Below are 23,024 nucleotides of genomic sequence, written 5' to 3'. Positions count from 1 at the left end.
CTTTTGTAGGGTTTTCTGTTCAAAGGCATTGTTGTTTCCATTCCAGGCTGTGATGCTGCTAATCAATATACTCTCCACGACACATCTATAGAATTTTGTCAGAGTTTCAGATGACATGCTGAATCTTCGCAAACTCCTCAGGAAGTAGAGACGCTGCTATGCTTTCTTCATAATTGCACTTACATGCCAGGCCCAGGACAGATCCTCTGAAAAGATAACACTGAGGAATTTAAAGTTGCTGACCCTCAAGTCAATCAGCTCCTTGGTTTTGCTGACATTGAGTAAATGTTGTTGTTGGATTTACTCAGCCAGATTTTTGATCTCCTTCCTTTATGCTGATTCGTCAAATTTGATTTAGCCAATAACAGTGGTGTCATCAGCAAACTTAAATCTGAGATTTGCTTAGCCACAGTCATAAGTGTAGAGCAAGTAGATGGGCGGGGGGGGGTTGCCTAAGTACGCAGCCTTGTGGTGTACCTGTGCTGCTGGAGATTGTGGAGATGTTGTTGCCAATCCAAACTGACTGGGGTCTGCAAGTTAGGAAATTGAGGATCCAATTGCACATGGAGGTATTGAGCCAAGGTCTTGAAGCTTATTGATTAGTTTTGAGAGTGTGATAATATTGAATGCCAAGCTATAGGTGATAAGGAGCATCCTGATGTATTCATCTTTGCTGTCTAGATGTTCTAGGGTTGAGTGAAGAGGCAATGAAATGGCACCTGTTGTGCCAGTAGGCAAATTGGAGCGGACCCAAGACGATTCTCAGGCAGGAATTGATATGTTTCATCACCTCCGCTCAAAACACTTCACCACTGTGGATGTAAGTGCTACTGAAAAATAGTCATTGAGACAGGTTACCACGTTCTTCTTAGGCACTGGAATAATTGAAACAGGTGGGTACCTCAAGACTGTTGAAGCAAGAGGTTAAAGACCTCAGTGAACATTCCAGCTAGTTCTTTAGTATTTGACCAGATATACCATCTGGGCCGGAAGTTTTCCTTCCGAAGAATGCTCTCAAGTCAGCCTTCAGCTGAAACTGATAGGAATGTGAAAGGGGTGGGGGAAGATAGAGCAGAAAAAGCAGTGTGGAATAATTTATCTGAAAGCTATGTGAGCAGTGTATAGTCCACCTACCACCTTACACAAGACAACCAATAAAGCTATTCAGTCACTTCCAATGTAGCAAAGGCCACTCACGTAGAACAGTACATGCCCCAAGATGTGCAGACCTTTTAACCTATTCCAAGATCAATCTAACCCTTCCCTCTCACATAGACCTCCATTTTGCTTTCATACATGTGCCTATGTAAGAGACTCTTAACTGTCCCTCATGTAGCTGCCTCTACCATCATCCTTAACAATGTTCCATGCATTTAACGCTGTAAAAACCCTCTCTGACAACCCCCCTGCATTTTCCTCCATTCACCTTTAAAGTATATACAGTTGTAACAGACCTTGTCTCCTCTCATTCTCCTTTGCTCCAAAGAGAAAAGCCCTAGCTCACTCAAGCTTTCCTCATAATACATGCTCTCCAATCGAGGATTCCTGGTAAATCTCTGCTGCACTTTCTCTAAAGTTTCCACATACCTCCTGTAATGAGGTGATCAGAACTGAATACTATTCTAAGTGTGGTCAAACCAGAGTTTAATAAAGCTGCAAAGTTTCCTTGCGGGTCTTGAACTCAACCTCCCCAACTACTGAAGGTCAACACGTTGCCAAAACACCCAATAAAAGGTACCGTGGTGGGACAGCACTACTACAGCTTGGAGTGTTACAAAATTCAGAGTTCAATTCCAGTGCCGTTCTGTAAGGTGTCCCTGCATATCCTACCTGTGGAATGCATGGGTTTTCTCTGGGTCCTCCTGTTTACTTCCACTGCCCAAAGATGTATCGCGTTGGTTAACTTGTCATTGTAAATTGTCCCATGATTAGGTTAGGGTTTGTTAGGGTTGCTAGGGCAACATGGCTCGAACAGCCTACTCCGCGCTATATCTTTAAAAGTAAAAACTATACGCCTTCTTAATCTCCCTATTAGATGTGCAGAAACTGACGGATTTATGGATGTGGACCCCAAGATCTCTCTGTTCCTCTACCCTGCTAACAATCCTATACTCTGCCTTCAAATTTGTCCTTCCAAAGTGTATTACTTTAAACTTCTCTGCAGTGAACTCCATCTGCTACTTCTCAGCCCAGCTCTACACAATTCGTTTTCTTGTAACGTACATCTTTCTACGCTATCCAGAACACAACCTTAGAGTCACCTGCAAACTTACCAACCCACCCTTCCACTTCTCATCCAAGTCAATTATAAAAATCTCAGTAGATGTCAAAGAACAGATCCTGCAGAAACACCACACTCACCAACCTCCAGACAGAATATACACCATAAACTATCACCTTCTGCCTTCAGACACACACCTCCATCTATTTGTTTTGTCACTTCTTCAAAGAATTCAATCAGGCCGGTGAGCCACAACCTGCCTCTTGAAAAGCTATGCTGACTGTCCCTAACTCAGACTCAGCTCCTTCAAATGCTTTTAAGTACCATCTCCAATAGTTTGCTCAGTATTAATGCAAGACTCACTGGTCTATCATTCCCAGATTTACTTCTATTAACCTTTCTCGAACAAAGGAATAGCATTTGCCACTCTTCAATCTTCAGTTGCTACTCCTGTGGCCATTAAGGATGGAAGGACCAACAGATGTGGCAACTTCTGCCTATCCTAATTAGGATTTCTATCCTAATTTCAGCAGGTACTCTTTGACATAATGGTAGCTTAATAATTGGGGCAATGCTATTACAGCTTGGGGTGTCAGAGTTCAGAGTTCAATCTGGACATTCTTTGTAAGGAGTCTCTGTATGTCATCTCTACAGATAGGTTTTCTACAGATCCTATGGTTTCCTCCTATAGTCCAAAGACATATCTGACAGGTTAACAAGTCATTGTAATATGTCCCGTGATTAGGTTAGGGTTAAATCGGGGTTGTCAGGAGTTGCTCTGTGGTGTGGCTCCCAGGACTGGAAGGGCCTATTCCATGCTGTATAAAAATAAAATTAGTATTGACATTTTCCAGCATATTCACCTGTTTTACAGTGACCTCACATTTGTCAATGTGCCTCTTACTGAGAAATACTGAAACAAACGATTCATTAAGGACCTCCCTTATCTTTCAACTCAAGGTACATTTCTCTTGTCAGCTATGGTTCCCTCACTCTACCCGAATGGGACAAACTTATCCAGAACCCCTGGCAAGTGCTTCCTAAACAATCTCCACATTTCCCTGAGAACATCTGCACCCAATTTATGCCCCAAGTTCCTGCCTTATAAATCAGCTTCCCCTGTTATACTTTACCATACCATCTGCTGCTTTTCCTGTCCAAGGCTATGGTAAAGGTCAGTTGTGGTCACTGCCTCTAAAATGCTCTCTCTCCAAGAGATGTGTCACCTGACCAGGTTCATTGCCGAGTACTCAATCCAATATGGCATCTCTTCTAGTCTGCCTGTCTACATATTGTCAGGAATACTTCTTGGATACACCTAACAATTTCTGCCCTATCTAAACCGTTTGAAATAAGGGGGTGTCAATCACTATTACCCAAGTTAAAGCCAACCACTCATTCATGACAATCATTACTTTTGCACCTTTCCAAAATTATCTACCAGCCTTCTGCTTGGTGTCTCTGTTCCTATAGTGGGTAAGAGAACACTACAATCCCTACATGACATCCACCCCCTCTGCAGCTCTGACACTATCCCTGATTAGCAATGCCACCTCTTTTACCTCCATTTCTGTCTCTTTTGAAAGATGTGAGCCCTGGAATGCCATTCACACTCTTGTGACAGACGTCTCAGTAACAACTACACTGTAATTTGATGATTTAATCCATGCTCTGAACTCATCACCCTTGTTCATGATCCCTCTCGCATTAGACGTATTTCAACCCATCCTGTTGACTGCGTTCATGCCCTATCCACAGCGCATTTTTCCTTGCAGTCTCTGTAGGTTGCATCTACCTTTACACCAACTGCTCCGTCCTCTGACCTATCATTCTGAGGGTTTAAATTAAGTTGGTAGGGGGTGGGAATCAAAGTTCTAGCAACCCTGCCCATAAGGATATTGCCCCTCACCCTCAAGTTCAGGTGTAACCAGACCCTTAAAAAAAATAGCTCATACCTTCAGAAACAAAGGTTCTGAACTTAAAGAGGGGTAACTTTGAAGGTATGAGACGTGAATTAGCTAAGATAGACTGGCAAATGACACTTAAAGGATTGACGGTGGATATGCAATGGCAAGCATTTAAAGGTTGCATGGATGAACTACAACCAGTTTGGCAAAAGAATAAATCAAGGAAGGTAGTGCACCCGTGGCTGACAAGAGAAATTAGGGATAGTATCAATTCCAAAGAAGAAGCATACAAATTAGCCAGAAATTGGATTGGAGGGTGGCCAATTTTTAAAAAAGGAGGGAGAGAGAAACCGGGGAATTATAGACCGGTTAGCCTAACGTCGGTGGTGGGGAAACTGCTGGAGTCAGTTATCAAGGATGTGATAACAGCACATTTGGAAAGCAGAGAAATGATCGGACAAAGTCAGCATGGATTTGTGAAAGGAAAATCCTGTCTGACGAATCTCATAGAATTTTTTGAGGATGTAACTAGTAGAGTGGATAGGGGAGAACCAGTGGATGTGGTATATTTGGATTTTCAAAAGGCTTTTGACAAGGTCCCACACAGGAGATTAGTGTGCAAACTTAAAGCACACGGTATTGGGGGTAAGGTATTGGTGTGGGTGGAGAATTGGTTAGCAGACAGGAAGCAAAGAGTGGGAATAAACGGGACCTTTTCAGAATGGCAGGCGGTGACTAGTGGGGTACCGCAAGGCTCAGTGCTGGGACCCCAGTTGTTTACAATATATATTAATGACTTGGATGAGGGAATTAAATGCAGCATCTCCAAGTTTGCGGATGACACGAAGCTGGGTGGCAGTGTTAGCTGTGAGGAGGATGCAGGGTGACTTGGATAGGTTGGGTGAGTGGGCAAACTCATGGCAGATGCAATTTAATGTGGATAAATGTGAAGTTATCCACTTTGGTGGCAAAAATAGGAAAACAGATTATTATCTGAATGGTGGCCGATTAGGAAAAGGGGAGGTGCAACGAGACCTGGGTGTCATTATACACCAGTCATTGAAAGTGGGCATGCAGGTACAGCAGGCGATGATAAAGGCAAATGGTATGCTGGCATTTATAGTGAGAGGATTCGAGTACAGGAGCAGGGAGGTACTACTGCAGTTGTACAAGGCCTTGGTGAGACCACACTTGGAGTATTGTGTGCAGTTTTGGTCCCCTAATCTGAGGAAAGACATCTTTGCCATAGAGGGAGTACAAAGAAGGTTCACCAGATTGATTCCTGGGATGGCAGGACTTTCATATGAAGAAAGACTGGATGAACTGGGCTTGTACTCGTTGGAATTTAGGAGATTGAGGGGGGATCTGATTGAAACGTATAAGATCCTAAAGGGATTGGACAGGCTAGATGCAGGAAGATTGTTCCCGATGTTGGGGAAGTCCAGAACGAGGGGTCACAGTTTGAGGAGAGAGGGGAAGCCTTTTAGGACCGAGATTAGGAAAAACTTCTTCACACAGAGAGTGGTGAATCTGTGGAATTCTCTGCCACAGCAAACTGTTGAGGCCAGTTCATTGGCTATGTTTAAGAGGGAGTTAGATATGGCCCTTGTGGCTACAGGGGTCAGGGGGTATGGAGGGAAGGCTGGGGCGGGGTTCTGAGTTGGATGATCAGCCATGATCATAATAAATGGCGGTGCAGCTCGAAGGGCCGAATGGCCTACTCCTGCACCTATTTTCTATGTTTCTATGTTTTCCACATAAAAAACCCTCCCTACACTAATTCTTCAACCACATCATCCTATTCTTAACCCTTACTCATGCATGGGACAAGCAGTAATCCAGATCTTGAGATCTTGCCTTTCAGCTCCCCATATTCTCACTTCAGGACCTCATGCCTTTCCATACCCATGTCATTGGTACCAATATGTACAAGGACTTTTCGCCACCCCTCTTAAGAATGATTTCGACCCAATCTGAGGTATCCCTGATCTTCCCACGAGGGGCGCAATATACTATCCGGGAGTCTCATTCACATCCACAGAATCTCTTGTCTGTTGCCCTATTGAATCACCTATCATCACCACCACTCTCCTCTTCTCCCCCCTTCCCTTCTGAGTAGAGCCAGACTGTGTTGAAGTCACGTTCGCTGCAGATTTTCCCTCGTCGCCCCTCCCCCAAAGCAGTTTACTTGTTACTGGGGATAACAGCACTCTGAACTGTCTGCCTATTCTTTTTCCCTCTCCCGTGTCCCCTGCCTCGTGTAACTTGTGCGTGACTGCCTCTCTGTAGCTCCTGTCAACTCATTCTCCCAAACGATCTGTAGGCTCCAGTTCCCTAACGCTGTCAGCAAGGGCCCGCTGCCACATGTACTCGCAAATGTGGTCACCGGGGACACTAAAGGTCTCCCAGACTTTCCACATCGTGCAAGTGCACACCACTGCCTTGAGAACCATTTTCACTGCTCTACCGATACAGTAACATTCAGATTATTCCAAAATCCATTAAGCACAAGATGTTTTTGAAGCATTGAAAGTAATAAAGTTAACAGCAGTCAATGTGTTCATAACGAAAACTCCTATAACGCTAAGCAAATCACCTGCATTAAGTGATCAACAAAGAAATTGAGCACAATACTCCAGCTCAGGCTAAGTCAGGATTTCATACAGGTTCAGCATGATCCCCTGCTTTTATTTACGGTACCTCCAGAGTTAGCCTGAACTTAAGTATTGTGCCAAATTGTCCCTTTATAGCAAGGGTATGGGGGAGATATTTATGTCATTTGTTTATGGGATGAGATCCATAAAGATGGATTGAAAAAGCTAACAGGAATTCTGCAGATGCTGGAAATTCAAGCAACATACATCAAAGTTGCTGGTGAACGCAGCAGGCCAGGCAGCATCTATAGGAAGAGGTGCAGTCGACGTTTCAGGCCGAGACCCCTCGTCAGGACTAACTGAAGGAAGAGTGAGTAAGGGATTTGAAAGTTGGAGGGGGAGGGGGAGATCCAAAATGATAGGAGAAGACAGGAGGGGGAGGGATAGAGCCGAGAGCTGGACAGGTGATAGGCAAAAGGGGATACGAGAGGATCATGGGGCAGGAGGGTCCGGGAAGAAAGAAAAGGGGGGGGTGACCCAGAGGATGGGCAAGAGGTATATTCAGAGGGACAGAGGGAGAAAAAGGAGAGTGAGAGAAAGAATGTGTGCATAAAAATAAGTAACAGATGGGGTACGAGGGGGAGGTGGGGCCTTAGCGGAAGTTAGAGAAGTCGATGTTCATGCCATCAGGTTGGAGGCTACCCAGACGGAATATAAGGTGTTGTTCCTCCAACCTGAGTGTGGCTTCATCTTTACAGTAGAGGAGGCCGTGGATAGACATATCAGAATGGGAATGGGATGTGGAATTAAAATGTGTGGCCACTGGGAGATCCTGCTTTCTCTGGCGGACAGAGCATAGATGTTCAGCAAAGCGGTCTCCCAGTCTGCGTCGGGTCTCACCAATATATAAAAGGCCACATAGGGAGCACCGGACGCAGTATATCACCCCAGTCGACTCACAGGTGAAGTGATGCCTCACCTGGAAGGACTGTTTGGGGCCCTGAATGGTGGTAAGGGAGGAAGTGTAAGGGCATGTGTAGCACTTGTTCCGCTTACACGGATAAGTGCCAGGAGGGAGATCAGTGGGGAGGGATGGGGGGGACGAATGGACAAGGGAGTTGTGTAGGGAGCGATCCCTGCGGAATGCAGAGGGGGGGGGAGGGAAAGATGTGCTTAGTGGTGGGATCCCGTTGGAGGTGGCGGAAGTTACGGAGAATAATATGTTGGACCCGGAGGCTGGTGGGGTGGTAGGTGAGGACCAGGGGAACCCTATTCCTAGTGGGGTGGTGGGAGGATGGAGTGAGAGCAGATGTACGTGAAATGGGGGAGATACGTTTAAGAGCAGAGTTGATAGTGGAGGAAGGGAAGCCCCTTTCTTTAAAAAAAGACATCTCCCTCGTCCTAGAATGAAAAGCCTCATCCTGAGAGCAGATGCGGCGGAGACGGAGGAATTGCGAGAAGGGGATGGCGTTTTTGCAAGAGACAGGGTGAGAAGAGGAATAGTCCAGATAGCTGTGAGAGTCAGTAGGCTTATATAGTAGACATCAGTGGATAAGCTGTCTCCAGAGACAGAGACAGAAAGATCTAGAAAGGGGAGGGAGGTGTCGGAAATGGACCAGGTAAACTTGAGGGCAGGGTGAAAGTTGGAGGCAAAGTTAATAAAGTCAACAAGTTCTGCGTGCGTGCAGGAAGCAGCGCCAATGCAGTCGTCGATGTAGCGAAGGAAAAGTGGGGGACAGATACCAGAATAGGCACGGAACATAACCCAACAAAAAGGCAGGCATAGCTAGGACCCATACGGGTGCCCATAGCTACACCTTTAGTTTGGAGGAAATGGGAGCAGCCAAAGGAGAAATTAAGAGTAAGGACTAATTCCGCTAGACGGAGCAGAGTGGTGGTAGAGGGGAACTGATTAGGTCTGGAATCCAAAAAGAAGCGTAGAGCTTTGAGACCTTCCTGATGGGGGATGGAAGTATATAAGGACTGGACATCCATGGTGAAAATAAAGCGGTGGGGGCCAGGGAACTTAAAATCATCGAAAAGTTTAAGAGCGTGAGAAGTGTCACGAACATAGGTCGGAAGGGATTGAACAAGGGGTGATAAAACAGTGTCGAGGTATGCAGAAATGAGTTCGGTGGGGCAGCAGCAAGCTGAGACAATAGGTCGGCCAGGACAGGCAGGTTTGTGGATCTTGGGTAGGAGGTAGAAACGGGAAGTGCGGGGTGTGGGAACTATAAGGTTGAAAAAGCTGATTTTTTTTCTTTACAAGAAAGGCTGAGGGGAAGATTTGATGTTGGTATCTAAAATGATCAAAGGTCTGGATGGACTGGATATAGTGGCAGGTAGTTTCCTGGATGGAAGGTTCAACGATTAGAGCTGAAGATAAAAAAAAAGTGTTAAAAGCAACACAAGGAAAATCCTGTTAAAAATGTAGCTGCAAAATCGGCAGATGTGGTGGAGGCCCTTGAAGAGGGAATTGGATAAATATGGCAAAGGAAAATATACAAGGTGATGAAAAAAGGCCAGGTTTGTGGAACCTGAATTTCAGCTGATATAGCAGGCAGATACAAGGGTCCAAATGGGTGACCATTTAATGACTCGCTAAAATGCTGACAGCTCCCATTCTCATACTCAGATAATTGGTAGAATCAAAGTAAGTATAAACTGTTAACTCAAACACGAGGAAATCTGCAGATGCTGGAATTTCAAGCAACACACATAAAAGTTGCTGGTGAACGCAGCAGGCCAGGCATCTCTAGGAAGAGGTACAGTCCACGTTTCGGGCCGAGACCCTTCGTCAGAACCGACTGAAAGAAGAGCTTTCAAGTAAAAGATGAACTGATTTCCAAAAGGCATAACGTTAAAGATGACACATTTCAATATTTTAAGCAAGAAAATTTTTATTTCCATCTTTTAGTTTCAAAATAACAAAAAAGTTAAAGGGCCCGAAGCAAAAGTTTGGGCACCCTGCATGGTCAGTACTTAGTAACACCCCCTTTGGCAAGCATCACAAACGCTTTTTGTAGCCAGCTAAGTCTTTCAATTCTTATTTGGGGGATTTTCCCCCATTCTTTCTTGCAAAAGGCTTCTAGTTCTGTGAGATTCTTGGGCCGACTTGCATGCACTGCTCTTTTGAGGTCTATCCACAGATTCTCAATGATGTTTATGTTAGGGACTGTGAGGGCCATAGCAGAACCTTCAGCTTGCACCTCTTCAGGTAGTCCATTGTGAATTTTGAGGTGTTTAGGTTCATTATCCTGTTGTAGAAGCCATCCTCTTCATCTTCAGCTTTTTTTACAGACGGTGTGATGTTTGCTTCCAGAATTTGCTGGTATTTAATTGAATTCATTCTTCCCTCTACCAGTAAACGTTCCCTGTGCCACTGGCTGCAAACACAAGTCACTCCCGTGCTTAACAGTTGGAGAGGGATTCTTTTCATGAAATTCTGCACCCTTTTTTCTCCAAACATACATACCTTTGCTCATTGTGGCCAAAAAGTTCTGTTTTAACTTCAGCAGTCCACAGGACTTGTTTCCAAAATGCATCAGGCTTGTTTAGATATTTCTTTGAACCTTCTGAATAGAAATTTCATGCAGGGTGCCCAAACTTTTGCTTCGGGCCCTTTTCCTTTTTTATTTTGAAACTGTGAAAGATGGAAATAAAAATAAGTTTTCTTGCTTAAAATATTAAAGAAATGTGTCATCTTTAACTTTATGCCTTTTGGAAATCAGTTCATCTTTTACTCACTTAGCTATTCACAGTAACAGAAATTTTGACTGGGGTGCCCAAACTTTTGCATGCCACTGTATACTCAGAGTCTGCTCTGCCATTTCATCACGGCTGATTTATAATCCCTTTCACTCCCATTATGCTGCATTCTCCTCACAACCTTTGATGCCCTGACTAATCAGAAACCCATCAACCTCCGCTTTAAATATGCCCAATGACTTGGGCTCCACAGCCACCTATAGCAATGAATTCCACACTTTCTAACCTCTGGCTAAAAAATGCCGCCTAATCTCTGTTCTAAATGGACATCCCTCTATCCTGCATCTGTGCCTTTTGGTCCTAGATTCCCCCACTATAGGAAACATCCTCTCCATCTCCAATCTGTCAAGGCCTTTCAATATTCAATAGGTTTCAAATCATTTTTGTGAACCTCCAGTGGACCCTCTCCAGTACTGGTTCCAATTAAGAGCCATCATGATCTTAAAAATTCTACTCCAAAATTCATATGCATTCCCAGGCCATAAATGACAATCACAAAGGTTGCCTTGCCAATTTCCAATTGCTTTCTTCTTATCTAGTCATCATCTTTTGGCAAACTCTATATGCAATTTGTAAGTGTTTTAAGTTATTCTCATTTGCTGTGACCCATTCATTTTTTAATCACTTCCCAAGAAAAGTAAGTTGAGATTCAATAATGTTCAAGTCATCTGTTACTGCAACTGCAAGGATTTGCTGAAAATCAATCATATAGTGATAACAGGGCTTCATTTAAAGGCACGAGTGCATATAATTAAATTTGGTGCTGGGAGAGACAAACCTGAAAAATGCATTTATTTTATTTTCTAGTAAGGGATTTTCACATTAATTCCAAAGCAGGAATCAGAATTAAAGGGAAATTAGCAGCACAATCTCTTAAAAGCTGATTCTCATTTGCTTATTGTCTTTCTATATTCAGACACAAGGAGGCTGCCAGATCCTTATCCTCAGAGATCCAGGTATAGATATTAATATTTGGCCATTTCAACAAAGACCAAAAAGCATCCTTGAAGACATCTCTAGTTCCACTTCCCTCAACGTAACTAATAAAGATTTTCACTGCCTGACAGAACATGCAGTGATTCTTATACTTTGAATCTTTAAAAAATACATTGAGATGGCAAGAGAACAGTAAGAAATGAAGCCTGTATACCAAATCAAACATGATTTAGTAATGTAACACGCATGACATTTACCTTATTTCACAGAAGCTGAAGAAATTTAGCTTGTGACTGTAGAGAGGAGAATAGTATTATGCTTCCAATGATTTGTAATACAATAATTTTTACTCTAACTGGATAGCAAACACAATTACCTTGTAAATGACTAGTTTGCGCTAACATTAGGGTGTTTAAAAAGCCATCAACCCCCATTCTTACCTGGAAAAAGGCAAACATTTGTGTATTGTCTATGAAAAAAGCCAGTAAATGTTAAAAAAAAATCGCAACTTGTTTAGATGGTACATTTTCAGGACTTTGCCATCACTTGATTATTCTTGGAGCCTTTATAAACTGCAAAGACAAATTATTAGCATTTTCAAGCACCATATTATACTGGTGTATAATAGTTTAAAATGGATTCATAGGAACGCTGGATGGAAATCAGCGCAGATCCACAGCTTTTAAGATTAGGTCCACTTTAAAAGTACAGTATCAAGGCAAGTCTTTTTTAAACAGTGAATCAAGCTATTTATAGAAAGAAACACAAACTAAAGATGAAAATAGTATTGATCTTTCAAAGTTAAATTCAGAAATCACTTTTCCTACATTTTCAACAGTCATATACTTGCCCTATGCAGTATTATACAAATCATCATAATGTTCATGGAACTTAAAACAATAATTAACTTAGCAAATGGTCACACTAGAATTATTCAGACATTGGATTACAGGAACTGGTGTACTAAATCCTTTAAAACTAAGTTTGAGCTTTTAATTAAGATTACAATATTTCCTTGCACATCTTTCTCCAAAATACTAAATCATGTACTTAATGTGTCTCCGATGAATTCAAACATAATGCCTATAAAAGTTATGCATTACTGAAAAGTCCTTTTGACATGACTGTGAAACAAAGTCAAACAACACATTTCCTAGTTAAAAAAACTACTGCCAAAAAGGCAGTGCTGTGGCCAATTAATGCATTCTTCCTGAAAATTTTCTTTAATAACCCCAAGATTCCAATTTAATGTGTAAGGAATGATGTCTAGACATGAAAACAGACCATGAAATAGAATCTCCTAAAGCCCACATTGCAAAATACAAACCCCATTTCCAGAAAAGTTGGGATATTTTCCAAAATGCAATAGAAACAAAAATCTGTGATATGTTAATTCACGTGAACCTTTATTTAACTGACAAAAGTACGAAGACTTTCAATAGTTTTACTGACCAACTTAATTGTATTTTGTAAACACACACAAATTTAGAATTTGATGGCTGCAACACACTCAGAAGTTGAGACAGAGGCATGTTTACCATTGTGTTACATCACCTTTCCTTTTAATAACACTTTTTAATCGTTTTGGAACTGAGGATACTAATTGTAGATTTGCAATTGGAAATTTTGTCCATTCTTGCTTGATATAAGACTTCAGCTGCTCAACAGTCCGTGGTCTCCGTTGTCTGATTCTCGTCTTCATGATGCACCATACATTTTCAATAGGAGATAGATCTGGACTGGCAGCAGGCCAGTCAAGCACACACACTCTGTGTCTACAAAGCCATGCTGTTGTAGCCCATGCAGAATGTGGTCTGGCATTGTCCTGCTGAAATAAGCATGGACATCCCAGGAAGAGATGTCACCTTGATGGCAACATATGTCTCTCTAAAATCCTAATATACACCTCAGAGTCAATCGTACCTTCACATACATGCAACTCACCCATGCTGATGCACCCCCATACCATCACAGATGCTGGCTTTTGTATCTTTTGCTGTTAACAATCTGGATGGTCATTTTCATCTTTGGCACGGAGAACTCGACACCCGTTTTTTCCAAAAACTAGCTGAAATGTGGACTCATCTGACCACAGCACACGGTTCCACAGCCTTTCGGTCCATCTGAGATGAGCTCGGGCCCAGAGAACTCGCCAACGTTTCTGCATAGAGTTGATGTATGGCTTCCTCCTTGCGTAATACAGTTTTAAGTTGCATTTCTGGATGCAGCGACGGACTATGTTGAGTGACAATGGTTTTCCGAAGTACTCCCGAGCCCAGGTGGCTATAATTGTCACAGTAGCATGACTTTTCTGTGCACTTTTCAAACTTATTTTAACTCTGTCCCAACTTTCGTTGAGTGTGTTGCAGCTATCAAATTCTAAATTTGTGTATGTTTACAAAATACAATTAAGTTGGTCAGTAAAACTATTGAAAATCTTTTCTTTTTACTTTTGTCAGTTAAATAAAGGTTCACGTGAATTAACCAATCACAGATTCTTGTTTTTATTGCATTTTGGAAAATATCCCAACTTTTCTGGAAATGGGGTTAGTAGAATGTTTATTTCAAGTCCCATGACAATAGGAAGAGTTTTACAATAAATGATAGTAACACCAACTTGATTTGAATTGCCATCATCTCACTAAATATTTGACTAAATTCTTCATTTTAATGTCAGCGGAAAGAAATGCTGATAGTGTGGCACATAAAGGTCATTCATGATTCTCTGCTGCAAATCTGGAGTGGGGCTTGACCCACAACTCCAATTCAGAAGTACATGCTGTGACTGAATAATAGGTGAAATGAAAAAAATTAAGTACTTCTGAGGTTGGAGGTAAGGCTGAAAGAACATTTTCACTTATTTATTGTAAATGCATCCTTTGCTATCTGCAGAAATATTCATTAATGATGGAGAAATGAAGGAAGCTTTACTTAGTATACATGCTGTAATTTATTTGGGACTGCTTGATGCTTGCTGTAAATCTCCAAGTTTAGTCCTTAATGTTAACAACACTCATACATCACGTTGTGAAGAAACTTACCAACAATCACGAGAGAAAATGAGCTTTGATGATCTTTTACAATCCGATCCTACAGTTGGGGAGAAAAGATGTTCTATATAAAAGGCCCAAAATCAACATGACTTTTCACTGGATGACAAAATTAATAAATGAAGAAACAAGAGACTGAAACTTAATCAGAGTCCAAAACAAATACAACTACTCTTGCAGAGGAAGCATTACTAGAGGCATTTTATTCTGACTTATTTTTGAGTAGAAAGGAAACCCTCCAACTAAAAGGTGAATTGTTGAAATAAGAGGCATCTGAAATAAGTATCTCTTTGGTGGAAAAATTAAGATTCAAGTTGCAATACGAGTTAAGTATCAACAATTCAAAACCCCCACTTTGAGAAATATCTCAGAACCAGATACAGACAGCCCCCACATCATACCCGTTCACCAATTACTACCAAAACCTCGAGGCAGAATAATTCACTTTTATGGAATCTACATGAAAAAAATAAATAAAAACATTCTTCTTTCAAAGTTGTGTTTCTTGACATATGTGCAGATGACACCGTTTTGAACTGTGGAAAACTGCCATAAGGACTGTTCTCTATGAATGCAGTGCTCTGCCATAAATACAGGGGCCGCCCATCCAATTATGTTTTTTTTGGAGATTCAAATCATATTTATGAGAAGTGAATGAATAATTTATGCTAAATTATGATTAAATCAATACTCAGCTATATATTAAATCTACACATTCATAACCTAGCTGCAATGTTGATGTCTATTTTCAAAATGGTAAACATTTTTTTTGCAATTACATTAACATTCAAAAGAGAAGAAAACAGGAAAACTGTTTACTTTTAAGAAACAGTCTGTATTTAAGGGCAATGAACAAATAAACTCCAAGAAACGTTCTAAAACAAAGTACTGTTCAGGCTATTTGTTTCCTTATCTTGAGTGGGCAAATTTATAATTTTTTTTCTATACATCACCAGTGAAATACATTAATATTTTATAATACACTTCGCAAAGCAATCTGTCTTGGGCTGCAGTTGGTTGTTCAAAAGCAATTTCTGATTTTTTTTAAGAACACATACTAATGAGAGTCTAATTTAGACTTGCTTCCAATATAGAAAACATCAAACTTTAGGGTGTTTCACAATCTTATTCTTCCATCCCATGACATTCTTTTCTTCACAAATCTGAGGAAGAATATCACACGCTCTAAAGTTTGTTAAGAAAATAGAGTTTATTAAAAACAAATCCTAAGCTCAATTTTTGGAGGAGGTTTCACTGTTATTTGTTTTAAATTAAAAAGAATAGAAAGCACTTCTACCTTACGTCAAAATTTTAAAAACATAGCAAAAATTTGATCTGTTTTCTGGTCATCAGGTGTTCAGACTGCAGAGTAAATTGTGTGGTCATTCTGAATACTGGGGAAAGCAAATAATTTGCTTGAAACCTTAAAACTAGACAGGACTGTGGGACAGCAGAAGCAAATATTTATACATCATTCTTTATACAACTCTAAAGCTTCATGGCACAATCCTGCAGTGAATACATCAATCATCACCACATCATGTGCTTTATTACAATAAGTTTCTCTATCACTGGGCCTCAGCTATTGCACCTGAATCTTTCATATCAGGTTGATCAGTAGATGAGGTAGGCGCTAATTCCACCATCCCTGAAGCTTTCAATTCCACATTTGATGAATTACATTCTCCTTGAGCAGAATTAGGAACTGGGATCACATCCAATTGTTTCATTATTTCTCCTTGTGTGTCTCCATTAGAATTGTGATGCTTTTCACTGCCCTCATCCATTTCTTCAGGTTTTTCCTTTCCACGTTGATCCACATCTCTTTCCCTGCGTGATTCCCTGTCTCGTGAGTCACGATCCCTATGTCCACTTGACCGTCTATTTCTTTCCTCTGAGTCTCTATATCTTTCTCGTTCAGCGCTTCTTCGCCCCCACTCCCTTCTCTCGCGTGCACCACAATGCCGATCATCTCTTTCCTCATGTCGATTTCCATAGCGATCACGGTTCTCATTTTCATTTCGATTTCCACCAAAAGGACGATTTCTAAACTCAGATCTGCCAAAGCGTTGTTCTTGCTCTCGATCCCTTCCTGGAGGAAATCCATGTCTGTCATTCCTAAACTGTCGCCCATCTCTATCTTCGGACACTCCAGGACGAGGAAAAACATTCTGGGGTGGAAAGGGTCCCCGCATGGCATGAGGTGGAGGTACTCCAAATCCTCCTGGTCCTGGAGGTGGTGGACCTCTGTGTAGTAAGTGTGGCAGCAGGGGACGTGGTGGAGCAACAGGAAACCTCTGTAAATGAGGAGGGGGAACTCCAGGTGGTCTTTGTAAGGGTATTAAACCAGGCCGTGCACCCAAAAGACCAGGACTTGGCGGCTGCACATTCATCATGGGAGCGTGAGTTGTTCCACTCTGATTTCCTGAAACACAAATACATTAAAGTACATTAGGTAAAATCATTCACAGACTCCTTATCGTCATGGAATTTGTAATAGAAATCAAAACTCTCAAATTAACTACCAAGAGAAAGTCTGCAGATGCTGGAAACCTGAGCAACACAAAGCACTGGAGCACTTCAGCAGACCAGGCAGCATCTATGGAAAAAAGTACAGTTGATGTTTCAGCCCAAAATGTCAACTGTACTTTTTTCCATAGATACTGCCTGGCCTGCCGAGTTCCTCCAGCACTTTGTGTGTGTTGCTCTCAAATTAACTTATGGTATAGTAATGTACCTACTTTCAAAGTTAATCTAAAATTATTCTCTTTAGTATTTCAGGAGACATTTACCTTATAAAGATTACCATATTCTACATATTTAAAAATGACCATTCAACGATTAGTCTGCCACTAATTTCCCTTGTGCAAGATACAAATTTAAACTTGTTTCCCTGCTCCAATGATACAGTGAGTAATGATTTTAGTGTTGGACACTGAATTAACATAAACATTAAGTATGCTTACATATAGTTGCATTAAACAGGAATATTTGCATTAATAAATACTTCCAAATATTCCTTTGTTCTCTGAGTGCAATTCCATCACAACACTATTCAATATACCTCGCAAATAACCACTTTCTTGCAAAAAGCTCCAGTTTGCACTACACACAAAATGCTGGAGGAACTCAGTTCTACCCAAGGGTTTCAGCCCGAAATGGCGATTGTACTTTTTTCCATAGACGTTGCCTGGCCTACTGAGTTCCTCCAGCATTTTGTGTGTGTTGCTCGAATTTCCAGCATCTGCAGATTTTCTCTCATTTGTTTCCAGCTTGCACTAGCTGGGAAACCAACAGAATTCTACAGCTGACAATGAATGAAGGCTACCATGTTCAAGAAAGATGATTAGTGCTTATCCATTCAACTACCCATATGAATTTGTTATATGAAAGCGTGTTAAAATGTTGTGCCACCAGTTAGCATCTTTATCACTTTTCAGCTACTGTTCTACTGCTAGCTGTAAGGAAAAAAAGTCAACTTTTCTTGCCACTTCTAAAGATTTAAGGGGTTATGAAATTTATCGTACAAAGCATTTACGTTCAAAAGCGATTTGCAGTTAAAAAAGTAAAATGTTCAATAATTAAATGGAATATTTTAATCAAAGCAAATAAAATACTGCCTGAATACATTATCTAGTCAGTTGTGTTCTGTAAGTGTGCAATCAAGGTAATGAGGAAGTGATATTGGATTTCAAGGAATAAGCATAAACAGATACAACTTTTATACCTTTACTGCGAACATCAATGGACTTGGAAACAAAGATCATAGTTGAGATACTTTTTGGTTAATGAAACCTTGCCTAATGACAACCTACTCATTTAAGGTTACTTGTGGATGAAGAGTCAATGATTAATAACATGCTAACAATAATAAAAGGCCTTTAAAAGTTAACAGAGTCTGAAAAGTACCATTTTGTTTGAAAAATAAAGAACTTCTGAATAGCAACAAACTTTAAAAATTGGACTCATGGTTCAGGGAAATTCACTAAAGAATAAAGTAATGAAAAATGTCTAACCAGGAAGCTGGGATGACTCGCACGTTGGAATGTTCGTTCCTGTATTTCCAATGGGCATTGCAGCACTCAGTGGAGGCATAGGTCCAGGCGGGAGGTAACCTGAAAAATCAGAAATATCAAAAGAAATTAAAATTAAAATAGATCTTTCAATAAAGACAGTAGAGTCAAAACATGTTCTCACATTTCTTGTCTTTACATATTTCACATATCATATTTCAAGATTAATTTGACTATACTTCCACAAGAATTTATGACAATTTCTTTTACGCTGATGTCGTTTACCGAAGATTTAACCCGACCCCCCTCCCCTCACCTCCCTTTCATCTAGCGGAACTATTTCAACAATTTCCCTTTCAGCACCTCCCACTTTCTTCAAAGCAAAGGTGAAGCCCCAGCGATGCCCCCCTTTTCATCAGCAACACAGAACACTCCATGTTCCAAGCCAACACCAGTAATGCTCCCCACCTCTTTATCCATTACATAAATGATTGCACTGGTGCTGCTTCCTGCGCTCATCAATTTCATCTCTCTCCTCTCTTTCTCAATCTCTGTCTCCATCTTCAGAGACAGATAATCTACTGACTTTTTCTACAAACACACTGACTCTTAGTTATTTTGACTGTACCTTTTCCCACCCTGTCACTCACAAAAATGTTATTCCCTTCTCCAAGTCCCACCACACCTGCATCTCAAGATGAAGCTTTCCATTCCAGAACATTTGGAATGTCCTCTTTTGGCTCAAGACAGAGTTTCTTTTCTGCTGTTCATTCCCATGTCCTCCATTTCCAGCAATCTGCCCTCGCCCGATGCAACAGGGAGGGAAGGTCCCCTTACCCACCCGAGTGAAAGAACATTGTTCACAGCAACTTCTGCCTAATGGGATTCTACCACCAAGTACACCTTTCTCTCCCCCACCATCACCTAATTTCTGCAGGGACAGTTCTCTAGGCGATTCTCTTGTCCACTCGTCTCCCCACAGATATACTTCTAGATCTATCCCTGTGACTGGGACAAGTTTATTGTATCTGATGCTCTTAGTGCAGCCCTTTTTACAATGGTGAGACCCAACTCAGACTGAAGGACCGCTTTGCTGAGCACCTTACCTCAGTCTGTTGCAACAGCCAGTATCTCCCAGGAGCCACCTATTTCAATCAGACTTCTCACTCATATTCAGATATATGTGCTCATGCCAGACTATGAGTGGGATGATGAGACCAAACTCCAGTGGGAGGAAACACCTCATATTTCCATCTGATAGCATCAATTTCTCTACCTTCCAGTAACCACTCCACTCTTTTTCAACCCCACTTTTTCCCCTCCCCCTCCCCCACATTGCCCCTTTTGGTGGCCCTCTCACCCTTTCTCTTCTCCCCCACCTTCATGACCTCCCTCCTGTTCCCCTTCTTCACTTTATTTCATGGTGACTGTTCTCTTCTACCAGATTCTCCCTTCTTCAGCCCTTTACTCTTACCAGCTACAGTATCATTTCCCAGCTTCTCACACATCCTCCACCCCTACCTTGCCTTTCACTTGGTTTCACCTATCACCTGCCAGCTTGTAATCCTTGCCACCAACTCCTCCTTATTCTGGCTTCTGCCACTTTACATTTCAGTCCTGATGAAGGGTCTTGGCCGAAACTTTGGCTATTTTCCTGCAGCATTCTGTGTTTGCTGAACAATGTTGTACAAGAATGGAAGTAGGGATAATATCATAATTATAGTCCAGTGAGTTTCATGTCAGTGGTAGGGAAGCTATTGGAGAGGATATGAAGGATACAATTAATGTGCATTTGGAAAAACAGCTTGCTGAGGGAAAGTTAGCATGGAATTGTGCAGGACAGGTCATGCCTTACAACTTGATCTAGTGCTTTGAGGAGGTGATGAAGGTGCTTAAAGAGGGAAGGAAGTGGACATTATCTACAAAGACTTTAGTAAGGCATATGATGTTTCCTCATGGTAGGTTAATTCAGAAGATAAAGATACATGGGATCCAGGTGAATTTCAAGTTTGCATTCAAACTGGCTTGTCCACAGAAGACAGAGTAGTGGTGGAAGGCTGAATTTATAGGTGGAGGTCCATGACCCATGGTGTTCAAGGATCAATGCTGGGACCTTTGTTGTTTCTGATATTTATCAATGATTTGGATGAAAATGTAGATGGGTGCAGAGGACACCAAGCCTGTAGCAGTTGTGAGATATAGATCAGTTATCGATTTGGGCAGAGAAGTGGAGATGGAGCTTAATTCAGGCAATTTGAGATGTTGCACATAGGAATGTCAATGAAAGGAGGAAGTATACAGTTAATGATTGACTCCTTAATAGCAGCGAGGTTTGGGTGCACAGTTCACTAGAAGTAGCTATGCAAGTAGAAAAGATGGTAAAGGTGGCACATGGCATGTTTCAAAGTTGCTGGTGAACGCAGTAGGCCAAGCAGCATCTATAGGAAGAGGTGCAGTCGACGTTTCAGGCCGAGACCCTTCGTCAGGACTAACTGAAGGAAGAGTGAGTAAGGGATTTGAAAGTTGGAGGGGGAGGGGGAGATCCAAAATGATAGGAGAAGACAGGAGGGGGAGGGATAGAGCCGAGAGCTGGACAGGTGATAGGCAAAAGGGGATACGAGAGGATCATGGGACAGGAGGTCCGGGAAGAAAGAAAAGAGGAGGGGGGGGGTGACCCAGAGGATGGGCAAGAAGTATATTCAGAGGGACAGAGGGAGAAAAAGGAGAGTGAGAGAAAGAATGTGTGCATAAAAATGAGTAACAGATGGGGTACGAGGGGGAGGCGGGGCCTTAGCGGAAGTTAGAGAAGTCGATGTTCATGCCATCAGGTTGGAGGCTACCCAGACGGAATATAAGGTGTTGTTCCTCCAACCTGAGTGTGGCTTCATCTTTACAGTAGAGGAGGCCGTGGATAGACATGTCAGAATGGGAATGGGATGTGGAATTAAAATGTGTGGCCACTGGGAGATCCTGCTTTCTCTGGCGGACAGAGCGTAGATGTTCAGCAAAGCGGTCTCCCAGTCTGCGTCGGGTCTCACCAATATATAAAAGGCCACATCGGGAGCACCGGACGCAGTATATCACCCCAGTCGACTCACAGGTGAAATGATGCCTCACCTGGAAGGACTGTTTGGGGCCCTGAATGGTGGTAAGGGAGGAAGTGTAAGGGCATGTGTAGCACTTGTTTAGTTAACTCCTTCAGTTAGTCCTGACGAAGGGTCTCGGCCTGAAACGTCGACTGCACCTCTTCCTATAGATGCTGCTTGGCCTGCTGCGTTCACCAGCAACTTTGATGTATGTTGCTTGAATTTCCAGCATCTGCAGAATTCCTGTTATATGGCATGTTTGTCTTCTTGGTAGAGGTGTTGAGTATTAGAGTATGCAAGTCATGCTACAACCTTATAAAACTTTAGTCAGACCACACTTGCGTATTGGAGCAACACATGCAGAAAATGCTGCAGGAACTCCGCAGGCGAGACAGCATCTACGGTAAAGAGGAAAGCTGACATTTTGGCCAAGACCCTACATCAGGACCAGAAGGGGAAAACAGGAATCAGAGTAAGGAGGTGGGGGGAGGCAAGAAACTCAAGGTGATAGATGAAACCAGGAGGGATGAAGTGAAGAGAGCTGGGAAAGAGATACAATGCTGGAGAAGGGGGAGTCTGAAAGGAGAGGACAGAAGACCAAGGAAGAAAAAGGGACAAGAGAACCAGAGGGAGGTGATGGGCGGGTAAGGAGATAAGGTGAGAAAGGGAAATGGGAATGGGGAATGGTGAAGGGGGTTGGGGGGGGGGTCATTACCAGAAGTTTAAGAAATCAACACTCATGCCATCAGGTTAGAGACTACCCAGAGGAAATATAAGGTGTTGCTCCTCAAACTGAGTGGGGCCTCATTGCAACAGTAGAGAAGGCCATGAACTGATATATTGGAATGGGAATGGGAAGTGGAATTAAAATGGGTGGCCACAGGGACATATCATATTGTCTAGGTGCTTATTGAAAGTCTCCCAATCTACGCTGGAACTCACCAATATACAAGAGGCAACACCAGGAGCTCTGGATACAGTAGATGACCCCAAAAGACTCACAGGTGAAGAGTTGCCTCACCTGGACTGTTGGGGCCCTGAATGGTAGTAGGAGCAGGTGTACACTTGTTCCACTTGCAAGGATATGTGCCAGGAGGGAGATCAGTGGGAAGGGACGAATGGACAAGGGAGTCACTTAGGGAGTAACCCCTGCGGAAAGCAGGAAGTGGGGGTGGGGGGGCGGGGAACGTGTTTGGTGGTGGGATCCCGTTGGGAGATGGAAGTGGAGAATTATGTGCCGGATGCAGAGGCTGGTGGGATGGTAGGTGAGGACAAGAGGAACCACATCTCTGGTGGGATGGTGGGAGGACAGGGTGAGGGCAGATGTGCACGAAATGGAAGAGATGCAGCCGAGAGCAGTGTTGATAGTGTAGGAAGGAAATCCCCTTTCTTTGAAGGAGCAGTACATCTCCTTAGCTCTGGAATGAAAAGCCTCATCCTGAGAGCAGA

General features: G+C 42.3%; 1 protein-coding gene across 1 annotated transcript in view; it reads right to left on the bottom strand.

The window, feature by feature from the left end:
• Positions 1-13,965: 13,965 nt before the first annotated feature.
• LOC134348080 (SR-related and CTD-associated factor 4-like) overlaps positions 13,966-23,024 on the bottom strand; it is an 80,888-nt gene continuing 71,829 nt past the window's right edge. Inside the window, exons 18-19 of the mRNA XM_063050921.1 lie at positions 18,493-18,591; positions 13,966-16,901 (exon numbers count right to left, since the gene is read on the bottom strand). Coding sequence (XP_062906991.1) covers positions 16,045-16,901; positions 18,493-18,591 — 956 coding nt within the window. The 3' untranslated portion in view covers positions 13,966-16,044. The remainder of the gene's footprint in view (positions 16,902-18,492; positions 18,592-23,024) is intronic.

This window comes from Mobula hypostoma, chromosome 6 (assembly GCF_963921235.1).
Source record: "Mobula hypostoma chromosome 6, sMobHyp1.1, whole genome shotgun sequence".
Classification (NCBI taxonomy): Eukaryota; Metazoa; Chordata; class Chondrichthyes; order Myliobatiformes; family Myliobatidae; genus Mobula; species Mobula hypostoma.
Note: the sequence above shows the minus strand (reverse complement) of the source record. Positions and strands in the feature narration are given on the sequence as shown.